The sequence below is a fragment of the Biomphalaria glabrata genome, chromosome 3 (genome assembly GCF_947242115.1).
Source record: "Biomphalaria glabrata chromosome 3, xgBioGlab47.1, whole genome shotgun sequence".
NCBI classification, from domain to species: Eukaryota; Metazoa; Mollusca; class Gastropoda; family Planorbidae; genus Biomphalaria; species Biomphalaria glabrata.
Window position 1 is genome coordinate 38,875,593 of NC_074713.1, and position 26,638 is coordinate 38,902,230.

Below are 26,638 nucleotides of genomic sequence, written 5' to 3' on the forward strand. Positions count from 1 at the left end.
TTTCTGGAGATATAATTAAAGATGTGGCAGGTTTGCCGCTTCCTAGCCCTACCGTTGTCGGTCAGTTGTTGGCTTGTAGGTCCAAACAGCTAGTACAACTGAACCGATGAAAGCGTTTTATATTTTCTAATAAATAAACTTTGCATAACTTGAACAAACTTCTTTGGGAACAAAGACTCAATATAACTGTTATTATTGACTATTTAACTTGAGATGAGATATAGATCTAATAGTAATGAAATAAACTGATATTTAAACAAAATCTAGATCACACCAAATAAAGTCTTTCTCTTTCATGTCTTAAGATCGTCTCCCAAGTGCACTAGGCACGTTGACTTCACCATGTGCACTAGGCACGTTGACTTCACCATGTGCACTAGGCACGTTGACTTCACCATGTGCACTAGGCACGTTGACTTCACCATGTGCACTAGGCACGTTGACTTCACCAATGTCACTAGGCACGTTGACATCACCAATGTCACTAGGCACGTTGACTTCACCAATGTCACTAGGCACGTTGACATCACCAATGTCACTAGGCACGTTGACATCACCAATGTCACTAGGCACGTTGACATCACCAATGTCACTAGGCACGTTGACTTCACCATGTGCACTAGGCACGTTGACTTCACCATTGTCACTAGGCACGTTGACTTCACCATTGTCACTAGGCACGTTGACATCACCAATGTCACTAGGCACGTTGACTTCACCAATGTCACTAGGCACGTTGACTTCACCAATGTCACTAGGCACGTTGACATCACCAATGTCACTAGGCACGTTGACTTCACCAATGTCACTAGGCACGTTGACATCACCAATGTCACTAGGCACGTTGACTTCACCAATGTCACTAGGCACGTTGACATCACCAATGTCACTAGGCACGTTGACATCACCAATGTCACTAGGCACGTTGACATCACCATTGTCACTAGGCACGTTGACTTCACCATTGTCACTAGGCACGTTGACTTCACCATGTGCACTAGTCACGTTGACTTCACCAATGTCACTAGTCACGTTGACTTCACCATTGTCACTAGGCACGTTGACATCACCAATGTCACTAGGCACGTTGACTTCACCAATGTCACTAGGCACGTTGACTTCACCAATGTCACTAGGCACGTTGACATCACCAATGTCACTAGGCACGTTGACATCACCAATGTCACTAGGCACGTTGACTTCACCAATGTCACTAGGCACGTTGACATCACCAATGTCACTAGGCACGTTGACATCACCAATGTCACTAGGCACGTTGACATCACCAATGTCACTAGGCACGTTGACTTCACCATGTGCACTAGGCACGTTGACTTCACCATTGTCACTAGGCACGTTGACTTCACCATTGTCACTAGGCACGTTGACATCACCAATGTCACTAGGCACGTTGACTTCACCAATGTCACTAGGCACGTTGACTTCACCAATGTCACTAGGCACGTTGACATCACCAATGTCACTAGGCACGTTGACTTCACCAATGTCACTAGGCACGTTGACATCACCAATGTCACTAGGCACGTTGACTTCACCAATGTCACTAGGCACGTTGACATCACCAATGTCACTAGGCACGTTGACATCACCAATGTCACTAGGCACGTTGACATCACCATTGTCACTAGGCACGTTGACTTCACCATTGTCACTAGGCACGTTGACTTCACCATGTGCACTAGTCACGTTGACTTCACCAATGTCACTAGTCACGTTGACTTCACCAATGTCACTAGGCACGTTGACATCACCAATGTCACTAGGCACGTTGACTTCACCAATGTCACTAGGCACGTTGACATCACCAATGTCACTAGGCACGTTGACATCACCAATGTCACTAGGCACGTTGACATCACCATTGTCACTAGGCACGTTGACTTCACCAATGTCACTAGGCACGTTGACTTCACCATGTGCACTAGTCACGTTGACTTCACCAATGTCACTAGTCACGTTGACTTCACCATGTGCACTAGGCACGTTGACATCACCAATGTCACTAGGCACGTTGACTTCACCATTGTCACTAGGCACGTTGACTTCACCATGTGCACTAGGCACGTTGACTTCACCATGTGCACTAGTCACGTTGACTTCACCATGTGCACTAGTCACGTTGACTTCACCATGTGCACTAGGCACGTTGACATCACCAATGTCACTAGGCACGTTGACTTCACCATTGTCACTAGGCACGTTGACTTCACCATGTGCACTAGTCACGTTGACTTCACCATGTGCACTAGGCACGTTGACTTCACCATGTGCACTAGGCACGTTGACTTCACCATGTGCACTAGGCACGTTGACATCACCAATGTCACTAGGCACGTTGACTTCACCATTGTCACTAGGCACGTTGACTTCACCATGTGCACTAGGCACGTTGACATCACCAATGTCACTAGGCACGTTGACTTCACCATTGTCACTAGGCACGTTGACTTCACCATGTGCACTAGTCACGTTGACTTCACCATGTGCACTAGGCACGTTGACATCACCAATGTCACTAGGCACGTTGACTTCACCATTGTCACTAGGCACGTTGACTTCACCATGTGCACTAGGCACGTTGACATCACCAATGTCACTAGGCACGTTGACATCACCAATGTCACTAGGCACGTTGACTTCACCATTGTCACTAGGCACGTTGACTTCACCATTGTCACTAGGCACGTTGACTTCACCATGTGCACTAGGCACGTTGACTTCACCATGTGCACTAGGCACGTTGACATCACCAATGTCACTAGGCACGTTGACTTCACCATTGTCACTAGGCACGTTGACTTCACCATGTGCACTAGGCACGTTGACATCACCAATGTCACTAGGCACGTTGACTTCACCATTGTCACTAGGCACGTTGACTTCACCATGTGCACTAGTCACGTTGACTTCACCATGTGCACTAGGCACGTTGACATCACCAATGTCACTAGGCACGTTGACTTCACCATTGTCACTAGGCACGTTGACTTCACCATGTGCACTAGGCACGTTGACATCACCAATGTCACTAGGCACGTTGACTTCACCATTGTCACTAGGCACGTTGACTTCACCAATGTCACTAGGCACGTTGACTTCACCATTGTCACTAGGCACGTTGACTTCACCATTGTCACTAGGCACGTTGACTTCACCATGTGCACTAGGCACGTTGACTTCACCATTGTCACTAGGCACGTTGACTTCACCATGTGCACTAGGCACGTTGACTTCACCATGTGCACTAGGCACGTTGACTTCACCATTGTCACTAGGCACGTTGACTTCACCATGTGCACTAGGCACGTTGACTTCACCATTGTCACTACGTACATCTCTTCGATGAACTTGATTAGCATCTAAACATCCTTTTTCTTTTTAAATCACAAACTGAACAAAAGTATGACATATTGATTCTCCTCTATACATAAAAATCAAACAACTGCATAACCACGTCATCCCTTTTTATCAGGACGTTGCGCCCTCCATATGAAAGAAATTAGCCCCCCCCCCCGTGAAAATGTTTTTAAAATTGACTTTTTAATTAGCGGTGATAGATCTACTTACAGGGCAGGCTACTCGACTCAAAAACAAATATACAAACAACCTGCGAAAATTCAAAGCCAAAAATGAGCAGTCGCTTATGGAAAAATTCCGTGAGAATCCCTCGAACTCTTTTTTATTTGTTCTAGCTTCCAAAATAATTTCTTTTGTACGAATGTCGTTTATATTTTCAAAACGATAATGGAATAATTAGAATTTATTTAAAATATTTAAGTGTTATTTTTCTATTTAATTAATTTTTTATAAAAAAGTAACCATGGAACAATGATTTGGCCGCCCCCTAAAGTCGGCCGCCTGCGTGCAATGCACACACTACACAATAGGTAGCGGCGGCCCTGCCTATCAGCACATCATTTTCACAAACCTTGTATCAACTCAATCTGTCTGTATGTCTGTCTGTCCAATCTCAAATCGAATTGAAATTTTGCATAATTATTTCTTGTAACTGACATAACAAGAATCAAAACAAAAATTACCAATTAGTTAATGAACTATTGGTAATTAATTATTTAGTTTGGTATCGAACAAGGAAAAAAAAACTTCAGAAAGCTAAAAACATGAAATTGCTCTAAATAAAAAACAATTGGTAAAAAGATTATTAATCTCACAGATTTATTGTATTATGTCTAAATCTAATACACATTTAATACCATTATTGATCCAGATTAATTGATGCAATAATACAATTTCATTGCTGTAAGCTTCATTTTTTTAAAGGTATCTTTTATGTTGTTTTTTTGTTGATTTATTCATAGTTTTTATTTCGTCTTTGTTTCTTAGCTGAGGGAGGAGGGGGGGGTGGAGAGTCACATCTTCTCACTCAACCACACACTCATGCACTTACACACGCACACACAGTTTTAAGTAATTCAGCGCCGACTCTGACTGGGCAGCTCGAGATGTTGAAGAAATCCTTTCTGTCATATCAGTCGCCGCCCCTGGTAATTGCTACATGCTCCTCGATCACCCAACTGGTGACTAATTTAGTTCCTCTGCAGTCTTGTCGGTTCCTCAAAACGCTACGGACGTCCCTATCTGACCGCATGGCGCCCCAATCACTTTCTTGGTCACTTTGTGGTAGGGCGTGAAATGATTTTAAATAGAGTAGAGGAGACTCACAGATGTCACTCACCCATCTTGGTAGGGCTACTAAAGCAGAAATGGCGATCTGTTGTTATCAAGAGAGGGATTAATTCGAATTTCATGTCCCGCAACTCTGTGAGCTCCCAGTACAACATGGGTTCACACCAACTGGAGTAGAATCATTTGTTGTGGCGTCCACTCTGCCCCACCTTCCAACCATTGGTTATTTCCAACATGGAAGCAGAAAGTATATTTGGTCACATTCTGTCCATAACCTCCCTACACCCGGAAGCTCTCTTAGCGTGAAGTGGCCAAAAATACATTTATTACCAAAATAACGCAAAAGTCTCAGTGCTGGTGCAGCCAAAATGTTTTTTTATAACGAACTTTGGAAACGTTTAAAAAGAGTCAATGATTGATGTTTAATAAACTAAGACTGTAAAATCTTTTAGGCATGTCCACTTTTCTTTGGTCAACAATTGATGAGTGTGTCATGGGGCCAGCACAAACCGCCTTTACTTTCTCCTCCGATATGCAGCAACCTGTGTACACCTCTGAGAATGTTAACAATGTAACAATTTGATTCGTTTTGCCACAGAAGCACAAATGTTACAAAGGCAGTCATTACAGATAATAACAAATAACAAACTCAAAATAAGCAAAAGAAAAACAAAAAGAAAAGTAATAATAATGCAACAGGTACATTATACATTAAAATAATAATAATAACTAACTTAACTACTCACTACAGACTTTCACTGTACACTTCTGACCTAAACTACTCACTACATACTTTCACTGTACAGCTCTGACCTCAGCTACTCACTATAGACTTTCACTGTACAAAGGGCCGCTTCTAGCAATTGCGGGGCCCTATGCGAAAGGGATAGCGCGGGGCTTTGTGTGGATAGGGATCAGCATAATGTCAAAATTAAGATTTATTTATTAGAAAATTCTTCTGTCTTTACAATAAATTTTTATTAAATGAAAGCTCACAATGCTGTTTTTTTTTTATTTATTGGCAGCCCAAAAAAGACAATCTTCTCCATTTTTCAGGAGATTTTAATAATTTAAGGAGACCCTTTCGTATATTTGGCCTTTGAAAACCCTGTTATTACATATAAATTATAGTGGTTTAATTTAATAATTTACACTTTGAACTAGCGCGGGCCTATGAAAGAGCGGGGCCCACTGAGACCGCATAGGCTGCAATGGCCTAAGGCCTGCCCTGACTATACACCTCTGACCTCAACTACTCACTACAGACTGTGTACAACGCGCCGCTACAAGTCGGCTAATAAACTAACTCTCACATTTGTCATCTGGACGCCGGACTGGAGTTTTTAAACCAGCGACACGTGAGAGTAATTAACATTTCAACAATTACCTGAACACCAGGTGTAAAGTGAGTAATGACCAAGACTCGGGCTGTCTGGAAGGCCCTAATTTTCACCACATAGCCGTGCCCCCCCCCCTTCGGCATTCACATCTGCCAACTCGGGCCTTAACTTCTATAACTCCCACCAGACGCCTGAAGTTTTCGCGACCTGAATCTTACAGAGAACTCGAATACATAACCATGTTGTTTTTTCAATCTAGTCCCTAAAGTCATCTCCTAAATGTGGATCTTACAGAGAAACTCGAAAATATTAACTTCCATAAAGTCATCTCCTAAATGTGAATCTTACAGAGAAACTCGAAAATATTAACTTCCATAAGTCATCTCCTAAATAAAGTCCTAAATATATGACTTTTTACGAGGAAATAAAATCGCACTACGGTTGTGTCTCTGTGTGTGTGTGTGTGAGAGAGAGAGAGTGTAGGGGTGACCAATCAGTCGCACCTGAGACGTCATTCTCCAGAACATGGGTATAGTTCGGTATAGTTGAATTGTAGATTGAATCCATTCTAAGAACAGAAGTCTTCAAGAAGTGTTTCGCAAGTATTTTAGAAGTATTTTAGAAGTTTGGGTTAGTATTTTAGAAAGTAATTCACAAGTCAGGATTAGTATTTAAGAAGTATTTTAGAATTGTTTTAGAAGTTAGGGTTAGTATTTTAGAAGTATTTAAAGGTATTTTTGACAATATTAGAGGTACTTTGGAATAGTTTAAAAATATACAAAGGTATTTTATGGGTATTTTATAAGCATTTAGTGGAGCATTTTTGAAGTATGTTAAGGTAACAGGATGTATTTTGTAAGTATTTTGATTTATTTTAGAGTGTTTCTCTAAATATTTTAGAAGTATTTTAGTTGTCATTTCCGAACCTCGTGGAACAATTATTAACAAACAATTGTTGACCAAAACGTGTACAGCTCTGCATTTGACTTATGAAAGTTAGCAGACGTATATAAACGTCGGACTATAACATTGCAAGCTTGATGTCGCCCAGTGGAAAAAAAGTAGAAATGTTAAGAAAACATAGTTGTGTTTTTTTTTTTTTTGTTTTTTTTTTTGTTTTATTATTATTACAAGCGCACCAAACTATTTGGAGTAAATGGTTCTCTTTGATGTTCTAGATCTACTCATTTGTTTCTTTGTTTGTTTGAGTGCGTGTGTGTGTGTGTGTGTAAAATTTCTTTCTCTCTCTCTCTCTCTCTCTCTCTCTCTCTCTCCACTAGCTGTTTGACTTAGTGGATTTGATAGGGTCAGAGTTTTTGGCATTAATCCTTTATCTATGGTTAAAGTCCTTGTCTAAATATTCTAATCTAAAGGGAAGCAGAATAAAGATATAACTTTCTATATCATTTAAAACTAATGAATTCCAGTCAAGGATAAAAAAAAAAGTATGCTCTACACAGTTTGAAGAACTGCAAGATAACATAAAGACAATTAGGTGATGATTACACATTACAATACAGGAGAGGGGGCGGCCTTTTGAAATTTTTTCAGTTTGGAGGATGTTACGTCATAATCGTCTGCTTGTTGCCCTCTGTTTCTCTCCTATGCTTCAGTGGGGATCAAACTTAGCCAGTGATTGCATTGCAATTTAAACCACGCTTTAATTACTAATTAGGAAAACTAATTACCGATACTACAAATATAAATTTAAGTCATTTAACAAACTAAAAATAAAACAGTTTACATTGAAAATATTTACAAACAGACGTCTTATCTGGCAAGCTTCGATTCCTCAGCACCTTCCAATTGTAACAAATTTACAGCCCGGGAAAAAGTTATTCATGCCCTCAATGGGGAAAAAAAAACACAACTCTTGCAAACACTCGAAACACGGAGTCAATAAATGTACTCGATTCCTGCAATAGGGAAACTCAAATCGATACTTGATTTTTATTTTCTCCCATGCGGTAAATTTGCCAGCAGAGATCGTTTGCTCAGGACAGAAATGATATCGAGGTTGTGTCTGGGCTGATCTGTGAGCAAATGCCATTAAGAGGCGAATAGCTTTAATCATGCCTTGATTGTGCGCGCGTGTGTGTACACGAAAATGAAACTGAGCTATTCTCTAGTTGCGCAGTTAATGTTTAGCTTAATAGATTTTGTTTTTCTTTAGTGACAGCAATAGTTCTGAAACAACAACTCGACAAGTTTTGTATTTCCTGTGATTTTGATGAATTTGTAACATCTTAAAATTTTATGTTGCAGTAAAATTACGCATGTAGATACAATGATTATTATAGGAATTAATTTATGATTATAAGTGCTTGATTATGTGTATCACACTTCCAGTATTCTTATACCAATCTTAGAAGCATTTGTTCAAGCACTTTTGTGGGAAAGGGGAGATCTGGAAACACACTTCCCTTTTGTCATGTTCAATGTATCACTGCGCATGTGCATTCCAGCACTAGACTTCTGTTTCCTATGATAACAATTTGTATTTCCGGTCACTTTCATTCTCGGCACACTGACCTAAATTATTCATCCATAATGTGAAAAGTCGTAAATCTCTGAGCAGTTTGTTTTTAAAACATGCCTCGAGTGTTATCGATAGATGTACATGATAGGTGTACGTGATAGATGTACGTGATAGATGTACGTGATAGATGTACGTGATAGATGTACGTGATAGATGTACGTGATAGATGTACGTGATAGATGTACGTGATAAATGTACGTGATAGATGTACGTGATAGATATACATGATAGGTGTACGTGATAGATGTACGTGATAGATGTACGTGATAGATGTACGTGATAGATGTACGTGATAGATGTACGTGATAGATATACATGATAGGTGTACGTGATAGATGTACGTGATAGATGTACGTGATAGATGTACGTGATAGATGTACGTGATAGATGTACGTGATAGATATACATGATAGGTGTACGTGATAGATGTACGTGATAGATGTACGTGATAGATGTACGTGATAGATGTACGTGATAGATGTTATGTAAAAACGTAAGACTAGAACTTAGACCATGTGAACTTAGACAACTCGAGCTTAGACCAGATGAACCAGGACAAGATGAACCAAGACCAGATGAACTTAAACCAGGTGAACTTAGACAACTTGAACTTAGACCAGATAGTCCAAGACCAGATGAACTTAGATCAGATGAATTTAGACCAGATGAACTTAGATCAGATGAACTTAGACCAGATGAACCATGGCTTGAAATTTGTTTGTTGTTGACTTGAAACTTGTTTGTTGTTTTTTGTTTGTTTGTTGTTGAAATTTCCTCAAAGTTTCCTGACCAAACTTTCCGGTCCAAATGTTCCATCAATTGAACGTTTTAGCCCAGAGAGTCTGTACTGACTGAAGCAAAGACAACTCGGTCTCTGGAGATGGGAAAAGTTGTATGGCTGCATGCATGTCACGTGATCAGTGTGTGGGACTGTGTGGGACGGTGTGGTTGGTTGTTTCTATAGTATGGTGGGTAAACCTGATACACAGACTAAAAACTAAAGATCTAGGTGTTATTAGAAATGACAAAATATGGAATTCCCCAGTTGATAAAACTATTCAACAGTCAAACAAAGCGGGATTATGAAAAGGAATGTCTCACAAAACTAAAGCAGATTTATATGACAAACGAATATTCACATTTGATTAGAGTGACACCTTTAGTAAAATCACAAATTTAGAGACACTTCAGGGAAAAAGCAATAATGCAAACAACGCAGATCTTCAGATAAAAAACAAACAACTTTATAGAATATTTAGAAAGGCACAAAAGATTGAGGCACATTTCTTATTCCATATGCTAGGACAGTTTCGTACAAGTGTTCTTTATTTCTTAGTGCCATGGAATGGAAAGGGTTGCTTGAATCAGCCAGAAAAAATCAACGATTTACAGAGCTTTAGTCACTGATTAACAAGCATGACTAGATCGACACATGAAAAGCGTAGGACAAATTATCTTCTCTTTTGAAGTCATGTCTATTGTGGACTAGAAGATACGCTTTAGTGAGTCAACATAACTGATTTACGTAACTCTGTTGTTCTTGCCTTGTTTCTGTTTGCACGTGTGTCAAGATATGAGATGAAACAAAGTCAACACAAGAGCACGTGAAGGTGAGATATAACAAACATCGTATAGGCCATGCCTTATGTTACGTTGAGCTATTTCACTTGGATAAGCTGCTCACCCAAGACAACTGACATCGTCTGTGCATTTTTGTGTCCATCTAAATCAATAGATGAAGAAAAGAATGAAGAGCAAGGAACTGGCCAAGAATATCTTGACGCTTTCAAATAAAGCTACACGCTGGAGAGGCGAGTTCAATGGGACTAAACATTACTTTGAGCGAAGCAATGCCTAAATGAAAACCTCTTGAGGGCCAAACCCTTATTGCAATCCTTGATTACCAAGCTTAGTGTCTATCCTTTTATCTATTAACTAGCCGGATATGACCCGTGGCCAGCGGGCTTTAGTTTTGGTATTACTGATCTACTGGTTTGAATTTAGATCTATGTTAAACATGGAAAATGTTCCTTTTACATTTTTTAATTTTGCCACGAAAATAAAAGTAGAGAATGAAAACGGGTTTACCCGTTCATCCGATATATTTATATCAAATATAAAATAATGTGAAAACGGGTTTACCCTATTTGTTAAAAGTTTCATTTTTTTAAAATACAGATACAATTATATCTATGTACTTTTTGTTCATTTTTAGGGCCCTACGGTAGTGGTAGGGAATTCAACATACACTACGGTCTCCGCCATGATCTAAGGAACATTTATGCCAAGTTTTATCAAGATTGTGGTTTTGATTTCTATGCCGGACATACATACATACATACATACATACATACATACATACATACATACAATACATACATACATACATACATACATACATACATACATACATACATACATACATACATACATACATACAATACATACATACATACATACATACATACATACATACATACATACATACATACATACAATACATACATACATACATACATACATACATACATACATACATACATACATACGCCTTACTTTCTGCTTTATATTATAGATATCAATATCAATGCTGCTAACCTTTTTTTTACCCATGTAGACAAGCTCACCATTTCAAAAGAACAGGCGCTGAAATTTGAGCTTAGCTTCGGACGTATTGAGCTCAATGGTTGTAGCTAGGACCTTAAGCTCAAAGATTAGGGCTGGGAGTTCATAATAATAGCTGGAACTTTCGAAATAAACTATAGTTTTCTACTCAAACCTACCCTATCCCCCTTCTTTAGAATTGACTCAAGATTCCTACATGTATTTTGTAAGTGGCCATATCACAAGGTCCTCAGGGCTCGCAAAGACCTTCCTTCAAGGTTAGTGCCAGGAAACAAAAAGAAGAAAAGACAAGACAGAGGATGGGAAGACTGAAAAGATTAAAAGAATGGACCAGCGCGTCTATTCAAGACAAAAGACAGACAGAAATGGAGGAAGAAGATCGACAAATCATGTGTGGTGCCCCAACGGTTTATACAGACTAAGGGATAAGTAAAGTTGAATGAGTAAAAACACAACATACAGGTAAACCATCAGAAAGGTTTGACAAAGTCTGATAGGTTTGATTGTGGTTGACCAGCTGCTACACATGCTGACGTTTACATCTGCTTGTAAAACAAACTGATTGGATTGATCAACAATGGCTTCTATTTATTCAATCTGTTGGAAAGATGACGAAAAATGGCGGCACTTCCCGTACGTGCACCCTTGAGACGTCACTTCCGCCAGACCAGAAGTACTTGGTTAAATAAACCTCAATTCGCCTTGGAAATAAATCGAGAGAGGAATAGAGAGAAAGAGAGAGAGAAAGAAAGAGAAAGAGAGAAAGAGAGACTTGACTGTGTAGAAAAGAAAACAGACGTCAAGAGAGGAAGCAAGAGAGAATGTAGGTCATGGTCTGCTCAGTCTAGTGTGAGTGTGAGATACCAATATCTGCTCGCCCTAATGAGGACATCTTCCGCTAACAATGTTTCCAAGTTCTCACTGGAGAAAATTGGATTACTACGCGATAATTTGTGTGCTGAGGTCGCTCAGTACGCGAGTAAAAAAAAAATCCAAGGGAAGACAATCGAGCACGAATTGATCCGTCGAGAGATTGCAACACGTGGCTCACCTCCCCTAGTACCGGATATACTGAACGCCGTGATAAGAGTTCACTCGACTATATTTAACCTTGGCGCGCGGGTTGATATTGACCAATAATCCTCACGCCGTGTTGCATTGTGGATGCGCTTCTATGCATCTTATTTTTTACGCGAGATTTGAGTTAATCTTTATTCGCTTCTTTTGTCGAGTTTTTTAAGCCGTGAATCGCTAATTTTCTTTTCTTTGTGTGTGTTTACTCACAGCAAGAGAAAGACAAGCTGAATTTAACCCGCGGGCCGCTGGCTGAATACTTTTGGTTTGGTAGCCAGGTGGCAGAAACGTTTGTGTAGAAGATCGTGAATATGAAGCAATGGCTTCACTAGGGGGGCCGCACTGGGGGGCCGCACTGGGGGACCGCACTGGGGGACCGCACTGGGGGACCGCACTGGGGGGCCGCACTGGAGGACCGCACTGGGGGACCGCACTGGAGGACCGCACTGGGGGACCGCACTGGGGACCGCACTGGAGGACCGCACTGGGGGACCGCACTGGGTGACACTGACCCTAGCGACGACGTTAATCTAAATGTGTATCTACAATCTACATCTACGTAATGTTGCACTTTACGCACAATTCCGCAGAAAATACCATGGTTACGCACAAATACCATGGTCATCCGCGTATTTACCCCCTCTCCCAATCGAAAGCGAAAACTCGGACATGTCAAGCGTATGCGAACATTGACATTGCTAGAACTCTTGTCATGTCTGCATTCAATATGAGCTTTACGTGAGTCCAATCTGAGTTTTAAGTGTTCTTAAATAGTTTCTTAATTAACTAGTGACTCAACTAAATAGTGACTTAACTAGATAGTGACTTAACTAAATTATGACTTAACTAAATTGTGACTTAACTAGATAGTGACTTAACTAAATAGTGACTTAACTAAATAGTAACTTAACTAAATAGTGACTCAACTAAATTATGACTTAACTAGATAGTGACTTAACTAAATTATGACTTAACTAAATAGTGACTTAACTAAATTGTGACTTAACTAGATAGTGACTTAACTAAATTGTGACTTAACTAGATAGTGACTTAACTAAATTGTGACTTAACTAAATAGTGACTTAACTAGATAGTTACATAACTATATAGTAACTTAACTAAATAGTGACTTAACCAAATAGTGACTTGACTATATAGTGACGACTAAATAGTGACTTAACTAGATAGTGACTTAACTAAATAGTGACTTAACTAAATAGTGACTTAACTAGATAGTGACTTAACTAAATTGTGACTTAACTAAATAGTGACTTAACTAGATAGGGGCTTATCAAGTATTTAGAATAAAAAAACTTTGATCATAAATAGAAAAAGCACAATGTTTAAAACCCAATGAAAGACGCAGGCTAGTTACCAGTATAATCAGGGTTTAATCTGTTTTCCCATCAAAATAATCTACTCTTACAACAATCGATAGTATAATATTAATCCGTGTCCTGTATTCTTCCTAACCATCACTCCATCCCCCCCCCCACCCCCGCCGTCAACAGAAAGCATCTGGTAATGTCCAATTCAATACAGAGCTACTAGCGTTGTGTTGCTAAACATGGCTGAAGTCAGTGATCTATACGTATATCTAAGCTCATCCCCGCCAGCCCCCCCCCCCCTTTTCCTCGTCAGAAATGTTCAACTCCAGCGTTCTCCTTGTGAACTGAGCGTGAATGTGTCTACGTCTGTCGTCAGATGAAATGAGCTTGTCCCGAACACAGATTACATCAGACATGCTTTTAGAGTTTCTGTCTTTCAAAAGGTCTTGTTCTTACACCTCTCACATCCCCCTATACATTTTTTTCGGGGCCACCCAAAGCTTCTTTTCAGATCTGCCACCCAAAGCACCTCAAAAAATCGGCTTTTTTTTTTTCTGGACGCTTTCTTTCTCTCTTCCTCTCTTTCTCGTAACCTTTCTCCTGTTCTCTTTCAATGATAATATTCAGTTGTATTTTATTTCAAACAAACATCACTATTGATTCAAGCCAGATTTTTTTTTGTTTTTGACCACATCACCCAACAGCGTTTAATCCTCTCTATCCACCACTTTTATCCACCTCTGTCCACCACTTTGTTTTCATTACCAACCAAATTTGTGCACCTCTGGTAAACACTTTGTTTATCATTACCTTTGTCTACCTCTGTCAACCACTTTGTTTACCATTACCAACCACCTCTGTCCACCTCTGTCAACCACTTTGTTTACCATTACCAACCACCTCTGTCCACCTCTGTCAACCACTTTGTTTACCATTACCAACCACCTCTGTCCACCTCTGTCAACCACTTTGTTTACCATTACCAACCACCTCTGTCCACCTCTGTCAACCACTTTGTTTACCATTACCAACCACCTCTGTCCACCTCTGTCAACCACATTTGTATATCTTTATTACCTAATTTTACCCACCACTTTTGTCCACCTCTGCCAACAATTTTTCCACATCTTTTTCGTTCAACTTTTCGAAAATCTTAATATTTCTGCTGTTGTTTCTAACAATTGCTGACAGGACTGTCAGATCAATTCTTTTGCAAGTGCGATTTGTCGTAATGTTTGGCATAGAGAAGTATTCTTGCTGTTTCGCGCCACGTTTGATGGAACGTAGAGTTGAGCAGACGACACTGTAAGAAAGTAAGACTTTTTTTTGGTACTCTGAAGAGAAAGAACTTTCTTCCAACTAATTAGCCTCCATGATGGCTGGTACATGTATTTTGTAGTGATTTTTCGTTTGTGTACACTTGTAATTGATTAGACAAAACCACAAACGTTTTAGATGTTAACATGGTGCACACATTAAGCTGATATATTTATAGATATGAAATTATTTACGTTTAATTTTAAACAATAATTGATTTGAAATTATATCTAAAAATGATGTCGTGTGTGTTTGTGTGTATGTGTAATAGGTAAATATAACCCATTGAAACCCATCTACAATCTATGTAGAGTCTATGACGTTAGAAATTCACTCGGGACATTGATTCAATTGGTTAACGTCATACTGTTTTGATTTCTTGTTCAATTTGTTTGAAATATTTGTTTTGTGGTGACAACGACTTATTACTTCAACTTTTTATATTTTCAGGTAAAATGCCTTCCAACGAGAAAGCCTGCGGTTTATTTACTTAGAAAAGTACTGGCCTTGTCATGGAGTTGAAATGTTCATTTCTGTGTTAATAACACAGGTGATCTAGTTGTTGTTTTTATTTTTTTGTTTATTTTTATTGACTTCTTCACTCTTCTGAATGACCCGAACCTTCGAACTTTTGAGGAATGAATTGTTGGTTGTGTTCTGTGCACCACGTCCCTGTTTGATACAACACCTTGTCTAGACAGCACTCTAGACATAAAAACATAGACTAGACACCAGCCTTCCCCCCTCCTTTTATTTTTCTCTCCATTCACTAAACAATAAGACAGCGTCAACTCACGTAAATCTTGCCCGGTGGACAAGTTCGGGGCGGACCGCCCGTGTGGACCGAGTCAATCTCACGATGGGAGAAATCTGTTGTCGACCTGGTGGAAACCCCGCGTAGCTTTCGAATCGACCGCAGGGGAATACTTATTGTCGGTCCGTTTGGAGCTCCGGTCACAATAACTTATTGGATCAGTGACTTCGCAGAGTCTTCTGTGTTTTTATGGGGTTTTTATCGCGCCGACTTCCTTTTTAACTTCTGCCCTACAGATTTCGTTTTGGCAGAAACCTGTCATACGTTGGGTGTCGTAGGCTTCTATTTTTGTATGGGTTGACTGTTGACTACTTACTGTTGTATTGTATGGTAGTGTCTAAGTAAGATCTATGTATGTATGTATGGTATGGTATGGCATGATATGGTATGGTATGGTATGTATGTATGTATGTATGTATGTATGTATGTATGTATGTATGTATGTCAAAGGTCATGTGTTAGGCAAAGAACGTGACAATTAACTATATAAGTTCTTACTTTTTTTCATATTCGCATAAAATGGGAGTGGGGGGAGGACTAGACATAGATTTGAACTTTTTTTTAAGCATAGCATTGATCACACCTAATGTCATAACAGAACACCATGACCTAACTTCGTGTCCAGTGGAAAACTCCAAGAAATCTACTGACGGGTCACTTCTGTCCCAAACATTTTTTGAAGCTATACTTGTTGAGTTGAGAACATGTCTGAAGTTCGATCATTCTTTGATGCTTTCTTCATTTCATTTCTCTTTGCTTTTTTTTTGATAAACTGAACCTTTCAGAAATGTAGAAAGTTCACGTCTTGGGATCCGGGGTTTGAAATATTTAAGTATACAAAAACAAGATTTGAGAGGGCAAGAGTTCATGGCAACCACAGTTTTAGAATCCATGGCAACTCAAGTTTTAGAATCCATGGCAACTCATGTTTTAGAATCCATGGCAACTCCAGTTTTAGAATCCATGACAACTCAAGTTTTAGAATCCATGGCAACTCCAGTTTTAGAATCCATGACAACTAAAGTTTTAGAATCCATGGCAACTTAAGTCGTGCCGTGTCCTTGAAACAAGTTTGAAAGGAAGTTAGTTTACTTATAGATGACGCGTGTGCGAACATTAAGAAGGTTATTTGTTGTGTTGTGTGTGTGCGCGCGTGCGGGTGTTTGATGGGAAGGTGGCGGCTGAAAGAAATGTAATGAACACAATCTCATTCCCATTTCTTGTCTATCGCCAGCCAAGTGGCAAAATTTGTCATTAAAAAAAATTATCTTTGTACTGCTGCTGTGTGAAAGTCATGCAGTCATGTGACCTCTGAGGTCACGATACAGTCAACTAATACGGGCGGGGGAGGGGGAGGAGAATAAATATCTGATTTATCTTTGTGTGTGTGTGGAGGGAGGGGCAATGGCCAGAGATGGGGGGGGGCATTGTCAAAGTGGCTTCCAGTAGTGTAGCCAAAACACTGGGATACAATGCGCCCTTTTGTTAGGCTCAGAATGTTATGTCATCCTGTTGTACTGGGCTCCACTAGATTTATGTGGCTGTGAATGTTGCACACAGGAAACTTTACCTACAATCCAGAGTTCCAGTCTACGAGAGTTAACGCTCCACCAGCTTGTTGAATTGTCCAAGGATCAAATCTACAGTTCAACATACTGGAGGCTTGTTAAAAGTTTCAGTTTGGTAAACAAAGGCTAACCTTTTACAAAACTTAAAAGCTATTCTTTAAATAATACCCAAGAAATAAGAAACTAAACTTTGATAAGGTGTTAAAAAAAAACGAAAATGTAAATGTGTCGAACGGAAACAAAAAGTAAATACGAAAAGTTTTCTGAGTTTTTCTTGGTGTCATTGCTTGTTTTTTTTTTTTTTGGTTTTCTTCTTGTTGTTTTTCTAACCACCAAATGTTTAAATTTTATTCCTTTCTCTTATGACACTAAATTAAATAATTTCTAATATCGTTTTCAGTCATTTTCGTTTCAGTTTCCGTTAACGACAATAAACTACTCCACCACTAGTATGACATATTAAGAGAGAGAGAGATGTGCTTTTGAAAAAAAAAAAAAAAAACTCTTCAGGGCACTGGCGATCTTCAGGAGTTGGTTGCTTAAAGTAGAGTTATGTGAAACAGTTTCATTGGGCAATCAAAAGGAAAAGAGTTTTATTGGTCAATCGAGAGGCATGGAAAGACGAGCGTTCCCAAAAGGGCGATAATAGCTTAGATAAAACTCGTGTATAGGGAGCTGAGAGGTAAAGCGCTTGGCTTCCAAACCAGGGGTCTTGGGTTTGAATCCTGGTGAAGACTGTGAACTTTTTATTTCGGGATCTTTGGGCGCCTTTTGAGTGCACCCAGCTCTAATGGGTGCCTCTGAGTGCACCCAGCTCTAATGGGTACCTCTGAGTGCACCCAGCTCTAATGGGCGCCTCTGAGTGCACCCAGCTCTAATGGGTACCTCTGAGTGCACCCAGCTCTAATGGGTACCTCTGAGTGCACCCAGCTCTAATGGGTACCTCTGAGTGCACCCAGCTCTAATGGGCGCCTCTGAGTCCACCCAGCTCTAATGGGTGCCTGGCATTCGTTGTGGAAAAGTAAAGACGCGTGGTCATTGTGCTGGTCACATGACACCCTAGTAAACCGTAGGCCACAAAAAAACCGGATGAAATTGACATCATTTGCCCTATAGATCACAAGGTCTGAAAGGGGACATTTTTTACCCTTTAGAGGACATAGTAACTACATGAAGTAATCTGTGCTGTGTTGGTGTATTTCTTGACTCGTTTTGTTTTTAAAAGTCAACATGGCGGAAGTATGCCTCAAGAACTATAAGCTACTAACGTTACCTTTGCATGACATTTTGTTTTCACGAACATGAAGACCAGACAACTGAAAGAATAGACACGTTTGTACGACGTAACCAAGCGAGATAACTCCTGCACACATTATATGACCTGTTAGGCAGACGAGAGCCGCCCATGCGAAAGAAGATAAACAAACACAAGCGAAATTTGATGATCTTTGAAAAAACAGAATGGTGGAACCTGATACAGGTGATACAAGCGAAAATAAATGCGAAAATTACTTTTGGTTTTATGAACACTGTCTCGGGTCAGGGGCGAATCTGGTGTTTAGGAAGAGGGCAGCAGGCCAGAAGCCAAACGAAAGAAAGCTATGCTCCACTGGGTGCCACAGCACGTGCTAGAAGAGTCTCGTGCGGCGGATAGAGACATTTAGAAAGAAAAACATGTTTATGGAATGCCCCAGTGGTGGCAGCCTCTCGCAACGCACCTGACTTAATTGTTTAAAGGTAGTCACTATTCGTGCATGTGAAGGATTGGTCAGTTCGGTGAAAAAACAACAATTAACTGATCTGGGTTTGGTCATTTAGGATCTAGTGGTATTTATTACGCTTGAAGCATTGTTCAGTTACCTGGGTTGGTCTATAGAGTGAAATGTGTCGCTTATTGCTCCGCATCACATCTTACTATGGCCTTAACTTATAAACACACACTCGTTGAGCTACAGGGCAAGTCTGTAGACGTGTAGTTGATTCAATTGGAATACTCCATCCATATAGACTTAGAACAATAAAACATATTATAAAGGAACTTGTTTTAAAAGCTTATATAAAGCGTAGTTATATCAATTAGTTTGGATCAGTCATGTACATTAATTTGTACAAGATCTTGATTAACAATAACACATCAGTGCGATTAGAAATATTTGTACCTATTGTTTTTGTTAGCGCAATTCCATGCTTTTAGATTTCTCAATACTCTAAGAGGTAGCTTGGAGAAGTAAATGGTAAATGTGCCCCCTGTAAAAGAACATTCCTAGTTACAGTTCACCTATCACGTGGTCAGTTGGCTTATATAGCTATAGCGTAGGCATTGCCATAATAATACTTTAAAGGGCCCTAAACTATTTGAGATATGGGGCCTTTTATAAATCCAAATATTTCATGTGAATGCTAAATATAATATGTGGGCCCTAAGCTATAGATTGTGGTGTCTTTAGGTAAATCCGACCCTGATCGTAGTCCAGCGGAGCTACCATTTTGTATGATTTGAGAACTACTCTAGGATCTTTTCAGCTTTTACCCTTTAATTTTACCCTTGTGCATCGCAATCTTGAGTGTTGAGGATATACATAGATACTCACGTACAATCACTAGTGCTACGAGAATCTCAGGTTGAGGACCACTGTCTTGTATAACTGAAATCTTTAGGTGAGCTCTGTAAGCACGATCTACTGAGACATAAGATAAACAGTAACAGGCAGTAACAGGCAGTAACAGCCAGTAACAGGCCATGTTTGTATAATATAGTCAATGCATACTGCGGGTATAAAGTTACACAGCTAAAGATAGGAGGTTACGTTACGGGGCATCCGAGGGTAACAACAATGAGGTAGAAATGACGTGAATACACGAATGCTAATGGTTACATCTAGGAGTATGAGTATTTGTAATGTGTAAGTGTGACTATTACATGAGTTTGTAAGTTTGAGTGTTAGACGCTTGTGTAAGTGTAACTATCACTGGCGGATCCAGGGGGGGGGGGCGGTAGGGGCGATCGCCCCGCCTACTCGGCCGACGAATTTTAGTATAAAATTAAACACAATTTGTATACGAATTTATTACTTATGTTAATAATATATACTAATTATTTATATTTCAATTTTTTTTTTAGATTATTTCGCCCCCCCTCTAGTATGTAGGTTGATTTGGTGGGGTCGGGAGGGGGGATGGCATCAATCCTGCCCCCCGTTCCATAAATTTTCGAGTGGGGGGGCGGTCCAATTTATTTGTAGAAATCAAAGCTTGCTAACAATATCAATTAAATATCTTTATGATTAAAACTTGTTATTAGTGTTTTAACCAATCTTTATATTATGTCGTTCCCCTGTTGGCCGATTTGGGGGGGGGGGGGACGCGAATACTTCTACTGCTCTTCCCACCTAAACCCTTCGAGTGGGGGGGGGGCGGTCCTACATTAATGAGGAAATCATAGTTTGTGAGCAAAATTAGTTGAATTAAAATATAATATTTACATGATGTCGCTCCCTTTTGGTATCTTGGCCTATTAGGTGGGGTAAAGGGGGGGATTGATTGTATTGTCTTCCCCTCTCTAGCCCTCTGAGTGGGGGGGGCGGTCCTATTTTTATGGAGAAATCATAGTTTGTGAACAAAATAAGTTGAATATCTATATAATATAAGCTACATATTGATATGTGGACCCATTGTATATTATGTCGCACCACACTCTAATATCAAATTTTATCATTAGTAAATATAAAATGAAAAAGGGTTATACCAGGTGGGAGGGGCGATTCATGCAATCGCCTTTCGCCCATCGGACAAAACAATACTTTTTTTTTGTTTGTTTTATAGTTAAGATATTACCATTTTTTTTAATCTGTCACTAATATTATTTATATATGCTATGAATTAAATTGTTATATCGAGTCGCCCCACCCCTATTCTTTAATGCCAAATGCAATCATTAGTAAATATTATAAAAAGGAGCGAGGATTAATCGTTTTCACTCTACCGCCCCTCTTTTTCCAGAAGAAAACGTGATGTTTCAAAACAGAAAAGTTAAATATGGCGAAATTGAAATATAAATAATTAGTATATATTATTAACATAAGTAATAAGTCTTAATCTAAATATGTGTGGTATCTTCTAATAGTTTTATTTGCAATGTAGTAAAGGCCTATGCATTCATATTAGAATATTTTTCAAGTAAAACATTTTTCAAAAGTTCCTTTTTAAATAGGATGAATGAATAATGAACTGTAGATGTCATGGAAATGCGTTTCTGCAGTGAAGAATCCAAGAAATCGCATTTGGCGTCGGGGCTTCGCCCCGAACCCCACTGATTACTTATGAGCTGTATATGTCAGGAGAATGCATTTCTGCAGTGAAAAATACAAGAAAACGCTTTTGGCGTCGTGGGTTCGCCCCGAACCTCACTGATAAGTAATGAGATGTAGATACCAGGAGAATGCGTTTCGGCAGTGAATGATACAAGAAAACGCTTTGGCGTCGTGGGTTCGCCCCTAACCCAACTGATAAATAGTGAGATGTAGATACCAGGAGAATGCGTTTCTGCAGTGAAAAATACAAGAAAACGCTTTTGGCGTCGGCGAAGACCCGAACCCCATTGATTAGTAATGAGCTGTAGATGTCAGGAGTATGCGTCTCTGCAGTGAAAAATACAAGAAAACGCTTTTGGCGAACCCCAATAATTAGTAATGAGCTGTAGATGTCAGGAGTATGCGTCTCTGCAGTGAAAAATACAAGAAAACGCTTTTGGCGAACCCCAATAATTAGTAATGAGCTGTAGATGTCAGGAGTATGCGTTTCTGCAGTGAAAAATACAAGAAAACGCTTTTGGCGAACCCCAATAATTAGTAATGAGCTGTAGATGTCAGGAGTATGCATTTCTGCAGTGAAAAATACAAGAAAACGCTTTTGGCGAACCCCAATAATTAGTAATGAGCTGCAGATGTCAGGAGTATGCGTTTCTGCAGTGAAAAATACAAGAAACGCTTTTGGCGTCGCGGTTTCGCCCCGAACCTCACTGATAAATAGTGAGATGTAGATACCAGGAGAATGCGTTTCTGCAGTGAAAAATACAAGAAAACGCTTTTGGCTTTAAGGCTTTGCCCCGAACCCCAATGAGGAGGTTTACAGTGCTCCCCCAGAACCCCAAGCTATCAAGAGAAAGGCCTCAACATGACTTTTTTGCTTTTTTTTTAAATTTTCATATATATATATATATATATATATATATATTATATATATATTATATATATCATGGGCGTGGCCAGGATTTTTTTTCGGGGGGGGGGAGAAAAAATCCCCCCCACCGCGAATTTTTTTTTATATGTATTTATGTGTGTGTGTGTGTGTGACATAATCTTTATTACATTTTGACCCTTCATTCTTTCGGAAGACGTTTATTGTGCCCTAGAATAGGTTCTTCCATTAGTTAGTGGCAAAATTGTAGACTCCACGCCACTAACAGCAAGGAGGTCTGGGGGAACGCTAGGAGCTCCCCCAGCGCGGGGCGAAGCCCCGCCGCCAAGCACTATTTCTGACATTGAAAGCCAACAAAATGCATATTCTGAGGTATCTACAGTCCATTTTCCTGCTATTAAAAAGTTCTATTGCAAAAACCTAATATGCTATTCTTACTGACTTAGACCCTCCCGCGCCGTTCGGAGCATTTGACGTCAAGCTGTTTCCATAAAAATCTGTCACAGGTAATGTCTGAACCTCTTCCCACCTGCCATGAGGACCTCCATGAATGAGTGGCGTCAAGTTGTACTAGGATATCATTGCAACTCTTCTTATGTGTAATTCATTTTGTCGGAGAACATGTCCCGCAAACCTCATGCGTCGCTCTCTCACAATCTTACTAAGGGGTCGACTCCCAGTTCGTCATAGGATTTCCTTGATTTAGACCCGATCTCTATAACTGACTCCTAAAATCTGTCTTAGCCATCTTTGTTGAGCCACATTCAGTGTCTTTCAATTTCGGCAGATGACTATTCACTGCAGTTTATTAATGGAGCCCTGCCACTGGTAAAAATGTGTAACCTCTCTTGAATACGCTCTTGGAATTAAGTGACTGTAGTTTGCTTTAGATTTTATATCGAAAAGAGAAGTTTTATCGTCAAAATCATTTGTTGTGGGTTTTCCATCTCAAAATGCTCTGTAGGGGGATCTTAAACTCAAAACCATCTGGAGGGGTTTTAAACTTTTTAAAAAAGCCATCTGTAGAAGAGGGGTTTAAACTCAAAACCCCCGATTGGATAATTTAAGTGTGTAATTTGCTTTTTTTTAATCTATATTGAAGAGATATTTTTAGCATCAAATCCCTCTGAATGGGGGTTTAAACTCAAAACCCTGTTGGCAACGCACATAGCATTTTGAGTGCGTAATTTGCTTTCATCTTACACTGAAGATGTACTTTTTAGCCTCAATCCCCCCTGGCGGGGGGTTTAAACTCAAAACCCCTTTGGCTTCGCTCATAGATTTTAGAGTGAGTATCTAGCTTTTATTTATATTGAAGAGGTACATTTTGGCTTCAAACTCCACTGGCGGGGAGTTTAAACTCAAAACCCCTTTGACTACACTCATAACATTTTGAGTGTATAATTTGCTTTGTTTTTATTATTAACGAGGTATTTTTTACCTTCAAACCCCGCTGAAGTGGGATTTAAACTCAAAACTGAGTCAAAACCCATTTAGCTACGCTCATAACATTTTGAGTGCGTAATTAGCTTTTTTTTTATATTAAAGAGGGGGTTTATCGTAAATTTTAGCGGGGGGGGGGGTAAAATTAAAATCTTCCTTAACTGTGCTCTTGGAATTAGGGGATTTTCGTTTGCATTTTTTTTTGTTTTGTTTTATAGAAGAGAGGAGTTAACTGCTAAAACCCCAGGTAGGGGTTTTTAAACTCGAACCCCACTGGTAGGGGATTTTAAACTCAATACCAACTGGTAGGGGGTTTTAAACTCAAAACCCCTATGGTTGTGCTGGGGCAAGTGATGGTTTAGTATTAAAATCTCACCTAAAATAAACAAAATCAAAGCAAAAAATCAGTCACTAAATTGGTGAACACCAACACCCCCCCCCCGGCTACGCCCATGATATATATATATATATATATATATATATATATATATATATATATATATATATATATGCTGTACGCACGTTTATGCATAGGGTTAGGGTTTACTGGGCATTAGGGTTAGGGTTTGGAAAAAAATCGCCCCCCCCCCCACTCCGAAGTTCTGGATCCGCTAGTGGTGACTATTACATGAGTTTGTAAGTATGAGCGTTAGTCGCGTGTGTAAGTGTGACTATTGAATGAGTTTGTAAGTTTGAGCATTAGACGCGTGTGTAAGAGTGACTATTACATGAGTTTGTAAGTATGAGCGTTAGACGCGTGTGTAAGTGTGACTATTACATGAGTTTGTAAGTATGAGCGTTAGTCGCGTGTGTAAGTGTGACTATTACATGAGTTTGTAAGTGTGAGCGTTAGACGCGTGTGTAAACAGAATGACAATTTCAGACTAGTTTATAACTTTTAGCTCACCCTTACAGACATGATTGTTTTAGTCTGTGTTTGTCTTTCCGAGATTATTGCCTAACTTGTGGCCAAATTGTAAAAGGTTTTTAATATCTATTTAAAAAGAAATGGTAAGAATATGTTGAAAATAATCTTGTTAAAAATAATTAGCAAATTTGTTTTTACACAAAATTATTGTTTAGTTAGGCTAAAATTAGGGGTTGCATTTATAGGTACAGCAAGGATACGTGCTATAACGATACGTGCTATGATGATACGTGCTACGAGGACAGTTGGTGTAAGGAATGGGGTTGTAGGGAGGTGCTTATAATGATTTATGCTGTAGGTATAGGTAGTATATATATATATATATATAGAGAGAGAGAGGGAGAAAGAGAAACAAAGCTAGAGACAGACAGACAGACAGACTGATAGATAGATAGATAGATAGATAGATAGATAGATAGATAGATAGATAGATAGATAGATAGACAGATAGACAGACAGATAGATAGATAGATAGATAGATAGATAGATAGATAGATAGATAGATAGATAGATAGATAGATAGACAGACAGACAGACAGACAGACAGATAGATAGACAGACAGACAGACAGACAGACAGATAGATAGATAGATAGATAGATAGATAGATAGATAGACAGATAGATAGACAGATAGATAGATAGATAGATAGATAGATAGATAGATAGATAGATAGATAGATAGATAGATAGACAGATAGATAGATAGATAGATAGATAGACAGATAGATAGATAGATAGATAGATAGATAGATAGATAGACAGACAGATAGATAGATAGATAGATAGATAGATAGATAGATAGATAGATAGATAGATAGATAGATAGACAGATAGATAGATAGATAGATAGATAGATAGATAGATAGATAGATAGATAGACAGATAGATAGATAGATAGATAGATAGATAGATAGATAGATAGACAGACAGATAGATAGATAGATAAATAGATAGATAGATAGATAGACAGATAGATAGATAGACAGATAGATAGATAGATAGATAGACAGATAGATAGATAGATAGATAGATAGATAGATAGATAGATAGATAGATAGATAGATAGACAGATAGATAGATAGATAGATAGATAGACAGATAGACAGACAGACAGATAGATAGATAGATAGATAGATAGATAGATAGATAGATAGATAGATAGATAGACAGACAGACAGATAGATAGATAGATAGATAGATAGATAGATAGATAGATAGATAGATAGATAGACAGACAGACAGACAGACAGACAGACAGATAGATAGATAGATAGATAGATAGATAGATAGATAGATAGATAGATAGATAGATAGATAGATAGATAGACAGATAGATAGATAGATAGATAGATAGATAGATAGATAGATAGATAGATAGATAGATAGACAGATAGATAGATAGATAGATAGATAGATAGATAGATAGATAGAATAGACAGATAGATAGATAGATAGATAGATAGATAGATAGATAGATAGACAGATAGATAGATAGATAGATAGATAGATAGATAGATAGATAGATAGATAGATAGACAGATAGATAGATAGACAGATAGATAGATAGATAGATAGATAGATAGATAGATAGATAGATAGATAGATAGATAATTTATCACATGACAAACAAAATGAACAATGGCTTTTTTTTGTTTGAATCATTACGTAGAGTGCGTACTCCAGATAATTTATAGCTCGGTGGTCAAACCTGACAGGACGCTCCGAGTCCAGGGAGTACAGATCACTAAATCACCAAGTGTCTAACTACAACATGTATGTCAAAAAACACTTTGCCCC

At 39.0% G+C, this 26,638-nt stretch overlaps 1 protein-coding gene across 1 annotated transcript; it reads right to left on the bottom strand.

Annotated features, from left to right (window-relative positions):
- Positions 1-300: 300 nt before the first annotated feature.
- LOC129925083 (collagen alpha-1(I) chain-like) lies at positions 301-4,721 on the bottom strand. The gene is made up of 2 exons (XM_056023435.1): positions 4,718-4,721; positions 301-3,395 (listed from the first exon to the last, which is right to left on the bottom strand). The coding sequence occupies exons 1-2, from the start codon at positions 4,719-4,721 to the stop codon at positions 301-303; spliced, it is 3,099 nt and encodes a 1,032-aa protein (XP_055879410.1).
- Between the last annotated feature and the right edge of the window lie 21,917 nt (positions 4,722-26,638).